Source organism: Gorilla gorilla, chromosome 6 (genome assembly GCF_029281585.2).
Source record: "Gorilla gorilla gorilla isolate KB3781 chromosome 6, NHGRI_mGorGor1-v2.1_pri, whole genome shotgun sequence".
NCBI classification, from domain to species: domain Eukaryota; kingdom Metazoa; phylum Chordata; class Mammalia; order Primates; family Hominidae; genus Gorilla; species Gorilla gorilla.
This window is the reverse complement of record NC_073230.2, coordinates 151,806,670-151,816,031: the sequence shown is the minus strand read 5'-3', so window position 1 is coordinate 151,816,031 and position 9,362 is coordinate 151,806,670. Positions and strand designations below refer to the sequence as shown.

At 37.1% G+C, this 9,362-nt stretch overlaps 1 gene segment (V, D, J or C); it reads right to left on the bottom strand.

Annotated features, from left to right (window-relative positions):
• Positions 1-220: 220 nt before the first annotated feature.
• LOC134758836 (probable non-functional T cell receptor beta variable 23-1) lies at positions 221-847 on the bottom strand. The segment is given in 2 exon segments: positions 221-663; positions 799-847. Coding segments are annotated over 2 exon segments (492 nt in total).
• Positions 848-9,362: the final 8,515 nt, after the last annotated feature.

Below are 9,362 nucleotides of genomic sequence, written 5' to 3'. Positions count from 1 at the left end.
CAGTGTAGGGAAATGATGGCAACTGAATTTGTAATCTTTAGCGACCATCTCATTCTCACCACGAGGCCTGGAGAAAAAGAGATGGTGTACAGGGAGAGAAAAGCATGCAGCAGCCAAAATTGAATAAAAATCAGCGCTGGAGAGATAGCCATTCTAGAGCCCAGCCCTAGTGGTGCCTTTTCAGAAGTTCTATCACCTCTTGACTTCTGCTAAACACCCTTTATCCTTGTGTTAAATTACACTGTGGCTTAAGCTGGCTCCAGTTATTTTCTGTTACTCCCTTCCAGCCTAATACATCACCTGCTTCCTGAGCTGGGTCTGTGACAAGTTTGTGTGCTAAGAGGAACTGACATTTCAGTGCTGTGGATTGACTGCTGGCGCAGAGATACAGCGCCGTGTCTCCCGGTTCTGAGGACAGGATTGCCAGGCTGCAGGGTGTGTTACTGGGGCATTGAGATGAGAATCGCTTCTTGTGCATCTCCGTTTCTTGAAGAACTTGTTCATTCTGAAAGGAAATCAAAAGCATAAACTCTTTATTCTGATTCTGTTGATACCAATAAACAAAAGTATGTCCTTTTTCGGGGGTACAATCCATCTTTGTTTTCTGTCCTTTTCCTTTGACCAAATGTCCTGGAGTCTGTGTGACTTTGGCATGAAAAGAGCCTGTAAGAGAAAGAAACAGATGCTGTAGAAAAAGTCCAGGAAAGAGCTTAACAAACAAAACAAAACAAAACAAAGCTTGGATCTGCTGGTTGGCAAGCCCAGGACAAGGATTTTTCTTTTGTGCTGAGGGCGCACCTGCTGCCAGGAGACACAGGGCTGCACAGCCGAGGAGCCTGGTGCCCATGATCGCATTGACGTTGCAAAGGGATGAGGCTTTTTCATCCCGTCTGCACCTTCTTGTGACGTGATCCCTTCACAGACTTATAATCATCATGTTATTGCTTCATGTTCCTGAGCAAAAACACTTCATAGTATCAGGGAAAAAAAGCTTTTATCCTAACTCAGGAAATATAACTAAGTTATTTTGTATTCATTTAAAAATATGTTGTGTCTATTTTTGCTAATATAAGCAATGCACTTATATTTTAGAAAGTTAGAAAATAAAATAACAAAATAAGAATATGATACCACTGCCAGAAAGCAATTATCATTGTTAACACCTTAGTGAGTCTTTCTAGATCCTTCTCTGCCCCATATATAAATGTGTAGATATATAGACACTTTTTTAGTAAACAATATTCTTGAAATTATGTTTGATAAGCTTTTTTTCAGTTAATGATCATCCTTTCTCATCGATGCATTTTCATCTTATCTACTATTTAGTTTTTATGCAAAGTTTCACAGTTGTTTCAAAAATGTCCTTTGCCATTAATTTGAGCATCAGTTTCTAACTCAAGACTGGACATTCCTTCTGGCTATTAATTATCTAATTATCTTTTATATAATTCAGATCTCTGTTGTAATTGCTATCTTTATGATTCTGAAACTAGCGACTGCTTTGAAAAATACTTCACCTTCTAGCTCTTTCTGGTGTATTTTAGCTTGTTCATTTACTAGTGCTTCTTTTACATAACCTCCCTTTTTTGCTTTCTCTCTCTGTAACTATTTATTTTAAATTGTGCATTTTTTGTTGATTTTTTTTTCGCTTACTTTTTTCTTCCGCCATCTCATCCTCATTTCAGGTAAGTAATGTTAACAGCTTAATGTATATCTTTCCATAGATTTCTCCTTACTAATTTAATAGTTCAGTGAGGTTGCTTTCTCCACATTACAAAATGGACTTTGAATATATAGATAATAACTTGATAAAATACCAACAGAATGATCACTTAAAAAAACAACTTGGCACAGGAAATAAAAGATTACCAGAATATTTGAAAGCTCTTATTTCTTTTCCCAGATTCCATGCCTCTGTTCTCTAACTCTGTTGAGGTGTTTGTTTTTGTAATTATTTGCTTCTCTTTTATATTTTAATGCATAGGCACATAAGCAAACAAGATAGTGTTTAGTTTTAGATGCTTTCAAACTTTACACAAATGAGACAATACTGTACCTTTCTTCTGCAATGTAATTTTTCATTCAAATTTGTGAAATTCATTCATGTTTGTGTGTTTAGTTTTAGTTCATGAATTTTCACTGCTGTGTAATTTCTTTTTAATAACCAGGATTTATTCTTCTGTTAAGTTACATTTGGATATTTTATACGTTTTTGCTATTACAGATGTATTACAGTGAATAGTCTTGTCCTGATTTTCATAGAAGGGTTTCTCTAGAAAAGCCTTTCTCAAGGGTGGAATTGATGGATAGTGGGTACACACATCTTGAACTTTACTAGATAATACCAAATTGCTTTCCAAACTGGATCTACCGACATACACTCTAGCCAGTGATTCAGAGAGTTCTTGTTGACACTTTGCCTTGCCAACACTTGATAGTTACTATTTTTATCATCGTAGCCATTCTTGTGGGTATATATTTCATTGGACTCGATTTCTATTTCCCTGATTATTAAATATAGCCACATTTACATGTTTAATGACCAGTGAGATTTTGCTAGGTGCTTATGGTTTTCACTCACTTTTTCCATTGACAGTTACCTTTTTCTCATTGATCTGTAGAAAAATTAGTTTGTAGGTTTTTAAAAAATAAATTTATATACTAGCTTTTCTTGAATATATAAATATAAATAGGGATATTAATTTGGTATAAATATATAGATATTTAATGATGTGTCACTATACAGTCAATCTTGTCACTGTTACATAATTAACGTTGATAAATTCAATATGTTAATTTTGATATAGCCATTTTTATCAATCTGTTCCCTACTGATTGAGGGAATAAGAACTCTTTCCCTGCTTTAAGGCCATGAGGATGTGCTCTTATACAGTATTCTAGAAGCCTTGTGATTTTATTACAATTATGCTTTTAATATAGCTGGGATTGATTTTGGCTATATATTGAGATGTGTCCAATTGCACTTATTTTTCTTTATATAGATACCCAATTTTCCCATCACCATTTGTTGAAAAATATATTCTTTGATTGTTGCAGTACCATTGCTCTGTGTTTATGAACATGTATTTTTTTCCTTGGATCTATTTATATATCAATGCCCCTATATTACACCACTTTTATTGTTGTGGTTTTATAATAATTCTTCATGTTTGTTATATTTAGTCCTCTCACTTGGAGCTTCTACTTCAGTGCCTCAGCTATTCTTTTATCCTTTGCAGCTATTCTTGTATCCTATCCTATCCTTTATCCACTGGTAGGCAGACTCATGCAACTTCATTCATGGAGGCTTTTCATTTCCTACTTTGGTGATTTCTTGGAATCTTAGCTAAGTCTTGTGTCTTTCCAAAAGGAACCTCAGTGGAAAAGGTTCTGTTCACCTCAGTAAACTAACATATGACATTTTACCAACTATTCCCTGTTACCCAAGAAGTGTTTGCGGCTTCTTCTGCCTGGGTTACCTTTATTTTTTTCCCGAATTTTCTTAGAAATATCAAATACTAGACAAAACAAAACTCTCACTCTCTCTCTTTCCCTCTTTTATTTTTACATCCCATGTTCTAATCACTCCTCACTCTTAGGCTTCTTTAATCTCCATAAGGAACCAGAATACCACAGTCTTAACTTCCATGCCTTTTATCTCTGTGATCCAAATCTATATTTGGTTGGAATTTTCTGTCCCCATAGTTCAATTATTTACATGCTGAAATCTGCAGAATCTCAACCTCTAGTCCAGCCTTATGGCATCTCAATTTCACATCTTGTCTATGCAGTTGCCTGCTTCTAGTTTTTATCTCATTGTTCCATAGACAGTTGAACCCTATTATCCCAAATGGAAACTGCTACTGCTAACATGATTTCATATTGTTTGAAACTGTGCCCTTTGTAAAGGATCAAAGTTACATGAGGAAAATTGAAAAATAGTATCATTTCAAAGTTACATGAGGAAAAAATATATATATTGAAAAATTGTATTGTTTGCTTGTCTGCTGATGACAATGAAGCTTCAGCTCTCTCTTTTGAGCAACAGCCTACAAAGGACTTTCATACTTATCGTATTCATGGAACCAAAAACTCAACTTTTTCAAAAACTCCTTTCTGTCTACTTCCTCAAATGTATTCCATTTCTTTTGATTCATATAAATTGATCATCTTCTTTCTCTTTGTAAACTGTTCCCCAAAGTGACACACTCTTTAATATGCCTTTGCAAAAGCTGTTCTCTTTGCCCAGAATGCCCTACTCAGAACCAGGTCTAGCTGGTGAAGTTCTAATGTGACTTCCTCTTTGCTTTCTCTGATTCAATCAGACAGAATTGGGCATGTCCTCCCTGAAGCTCCCAAATGACTTCTGATTATAGTGTTATACATTATATTTTCCATTCTGTTATAATTACTTTCTTGCTAGACTCTTAGCTCCTTGGATAAAGGATCTATTTTATTTTCAGTTTTGTATCTTTTGTGTTTGCAAAAGTAACAGGACATAGTAAAATCTCAAGAAAATATTAAAAATGAAAAAATTAAGCTAGAGGATGTGGTGGGGGCTGTAGGGTGAGGACACATTTCCGCACAGAGAGACAATGGTTGTGCTTCCACCGTAGTGCGCTCCCAGGACAGAAGTACAAAGCTGTTTGGCTGGTGTGGGCCAACTTCACCCTGAGAAGAAATAGCCCCTTCTCCTCTTGGCAGACGCTGTAGCCTTCAGTTAGGTCTCCTCTCTGAATATCCTTTTCAACCCTTGAGTAATAGATCAGTCTCAGATTTTGCTTTGGGTCCTGCCAGTACCAGTAGCAGTACATGTCATTGTGTCTCAAATTCTGTTTCCACTCCAGAGTCACATCCCATCCAGCCCCAGTGAGCTGGAATGGCATCTGATAGATGTCAGCATCCAAGGGTCCAAGAGACAAAGGCTGGAGATCATGCCTGGAAGGGAGGTGCTGGCCAGAGAGGGGCCTGGCAAGCCCAGAATAGGAATTGACCACCTGGATGTGTGCTGAGCTCACCTGCTCCCAGGAGACACAGGGTCACATAGCAGAGGACCCAGCTCCCCATGGCAGCGACGAAATCTCTCTGAAGTTACAGACACAGGCTCTAAGAGAGAGAGAGAGGCCAAGGGAAGGGGCTGAGATCTAGCCCCTCCCAAGGGCTTAATATAAAGAATTTGTCATTGCTACGTGATGACTGATTTTCACAGCTGATTTTGCAGATGGTGAGACTAAGAATTAGAGCGATCAAGTCACATGCACCTCCTCTTCTGCTTATAGAAGCTTTTTATATCCCTTCTAAATGGACAAGTGCCTGCCTGCATGGTCAGAAGAGCCAATCCCTCATTTCCTGGTCAGAGTCATACACAGAGTGCCATGCACTTGTGCTCAACTCAACACAAGAAGGGGTTTGGAAGTTTAGTGGTTTTGTTTTTGTTTTTGTTTTTTAAAGAACCGATTCTCTACACCCTCTATATTCACTATAAATAATTAATACAGTAGAGATGGGGTGGGGGCTACTCCTGTAATTTTAGGAATAGCAAAGTGTCTGAAGCGCCCCTTCCCTTGTGACAATGGATTAGAGCAGGGACTTGGGACACGGCATGGGCTTTAGTCCTGTCTCTGCCATTTAGCAGCTATGTAACCTTGGAAAAGTTACAGAGCATCTCTTCAATTTCACTTTATCTGTAAAATTGAGATAATAAGTAACTACCCCAAAACCTGTGATGAACATTACATAAATAAAGCATTTAGAACAGTTCTTAGTACATAAGAAACACTAGATTTGCGTTTGCTCTTATTACTTTCTGGACCTGAAGTTCTAATTCACAGGAAGTTAGGAAGTCAATACTGTATCAAGTGAAATCAGACATTTATGGTCATAGGGTTGTACCGCTGACTAAAGTCTCATTTTCCAACTGAGTAGAAATTTGTATGAGTGTAAATTCATTGTATAACATGGGTTCTTCCCAGTAGTTTTAGTAAATAAAAAGAGGATCCTAGCTGATTTCTTAATGAATGCTTTTGTTTTGGTAGACAAATGTTGTTCTATTTCTGAGGTTATCTGCAATTAAAAGATGTTTTCATGATGAAACTTTTGGTTGCAAGCTGGTGGGGTTTAGAAGCTGTTGCTGTTCCCTCCTAGAAGAAAAACAAGGCAGAGAGAGAGAGAGAGAGAAAAAAGAAAGAGCAGGAGAGAGACAGAAAGAGAAAATAAAGTAATTATTTAGAGTGAGAAGCATTAAGAGGTGCAGCAGTGTGGGTGAAACTCTGAGAAAGAATGCTTGCAACATAGTTGTTTCCAATGCGTAGGTCTAGGCTTCAGGTTGTCAATCATGCCTGCGTTGAGGATCTAATTCTGTGTCCAGGAGTTCTTCACATTGTACCAGGGACCTCTTTGTCAGACTGGTAAATCCTAAGGACCCCATCTCAGAATAACATTTTAAATGCATAAACTAGAATATAGAAAATTATTTTGAAATGCAGATATCAATTTTTAAAAATTCTCATATATTAATATAGGAACACCTTTAAATTTCATTAAATGAAATATAACCTGCTGAATCTGAAAACTCATGATTTCAACATAGTGATGAAAGTATATTTACTGCATTTAACGTGGTATGAAAATATCTGACTTTTATATCAACTGTCATCTATGCAACATATAAGCAAATGTCTGTGATTTCTGTCATTGACTTTGTCACTGATATTACTAAGACTACTATGGTTTACTCACTATATCATAGAAAGAAAGGTATATTTCAGTTGGGGGTTAGTTAAAATAAAGATCTATTTTCCCATTCAAATTTATTGATTCCCTGAATTTTATCTGTGCACTCCTTGGAGGTCCACGGATCCCAGGTTAAAAACTTCTGCCTTAGAAGAGAATATGCATTATGCTGGAATCCACAGACAGGAAATGTTTTTTAGGACGTTCATATAGCCTCGGAAGTACTTAGCCTATATGTGTAGTTTGCAGATTTGTCAAGGTGTCAAGGGAAACAATTTAAACTAGTTCTTTAGACTGTTTACAGACTTCAATTATAACAGGTATTATATTATACTTACCATGATTGTGTTCTAGTCCTGGAAACATGGTACAAATTCTATCATCTATCTTTCTGCATACTGTCTGCATTATCAATTATATTCATCATTATCCATATCATCATCATGATTATCATGTATATTTTATTCCTGAGGAGCATTATTGGAGTAGAAAACTACAGGGACATAGTATGATAGTATATACTCTCTTGCATGAAAGAGTAAGGCTTTATGCTAAGAAACCATGTAATCAGAAATAGTATTCCTAAAATGGAATCACAAAATTATCTCCACACTAGGTTTTAAAATAATCTCTACAGTACTATGTGTTACTAATTCTGAGACACCTCAGATCCCAATATTGGTAATATATACACTATTCTTATTGATAGAATTTAGACAGTTCTACTGTATTTAAGAACCTCATTGTAGTCAGTGTTAAATAGTGTCCTATTTCCTAAAGGAGTAAATAATGAAAAAGTTTATGTCATTAAACACTCTTCCTATATTGCAACAGATTCAACAGTATGTTCCCATTTCGTGCCTCCAATATGGTAATTCTCCATCTGAATACTTGGATCCATTTTTAAATTAGTGAATTGTATTTTTGAAGCAATTTTAAGTCCACAGCAAAGTTGAGCAGAAACTACAGAATCCCAAGTATTCCCTGCACTCACATCAACAACCTTCCCTACTACTGACACTCTGTGTTGTAGAGCTATAGACCTGATGAAGGTGGCCTATGGGAGAAACAAGAATGGAATTCAGAGGCTTGACCAGCAGGGCTGCAACCCCTCATTCCAAATCATGTGCTTAACTGCAAAATATTCCCTTTAATTAATCTTAACGCATAGGTATGTTTTCATTAACAAAATGTATCTCTTCTTGAAGTACACCTTGCAGAAATTTCACAGCTTTTCCAATACATGTAAATGAGTATATTTTACCTGGAAACGGAGCAGCACTAACACTTGATTGGTTCACATGGTAAATGAGGCTGACGCTGTGAGCTCACATATGGTTGCTCCAAACCATATGCAATTTCTGGAGAAGGTATTTTTATGTAATATGCTGAGGTAGAGATGTCAATTGAAAAATGTAAGGATGAAATTGAATTAGGCTGACGTGAAATCTTGGCAGAAAATATTTTTATTGAGTACATTTATAATCTTGTTAAAATAAAATTTAGGAAAATATGTATAAGATCTGTATAATAAAAAATACAAAGCGATGCTGAGAGAAATTAACAAGACCTCAATAAAGAGATGTGGGGGACTTTCTGAGACGATGAAAATGTTTTGTATCTTGATTGTCATCATGGTTACATCGTGGGTATAAAAATGTGTTAAAATTTGTTGAAGTGTACACTTAAAATGCGGGTGTGTTTTATTGCAGCAGTTGCATTTGTTTATTGCATACACATTCCATATATATCTTATGTCTCAATAGAGTTGCTTTAAAAATGTTCGTAATTGTTGGCCAGGCGTGGTGGCTCATGCCCGTAACCCCAGCACTCTGGGAGGCCGAGGCAGGCGGATTACGAGGTCAGGAGATCGAGACCATCCTGGCTAACACGGTGAAACCCCGTCTCCACTAAAAGAAATACAAAAAATTAGCTGGGCGTGGTGGCGGGCGCCTGTAGTCCCAGCTACTCGGGAGGCTGAGGCAGGAGAATGGCGTGAACCCAGGAGGCGGAACTTACAGTGAGCCGAGATCACGCCACTGCACTCCAGCCTGGATGACAGAGCGAGACTCTGTCTCAAAAAAAAATTAAAATAAATATAAATAAATAAATAAAAATAAAAATTTGTGATTGTAACATTCCGTAGGGCAGGAATTGCTAATGGTTCCCACTAGGCTTCTATGGCAGGGAGAGCTGTGAGAAGCAGTCAAAAAGCCCTTTAGAGTCTGTCTCTAGTTCAAGGAAATGTGCTGGGTCAGAAGATCAGGGTCTACCTGAAAGACACAGTTGATCCGCTTGTCATTCTTATTTGTGCACTCACAACTTTACCAAGTGAAAAGCACAGATTCCCATTCTTTAAATAAAGATTGTTAGAAATCCATAAAGCTCATGTAGAAAGAGAGAGAGAAGGTAACCTAGCATATCTTACCTAATATGCTGAACACTGAGGAATCCAAGCTTTTTATGCCTTCTGGCCCCTTCCCTGGGGTTTTGTCCCCATCAGTTGTTTTAAATAACCCCCCTTTGTTTTTTGCTCACTTTGAGCTGTTATTTACAAGTTTTTCCTTCTGATTTATTGTCTTTCAAGTTGGGTTTCTGTTATTTAGTGCCTACCAACCTGCTACACACTT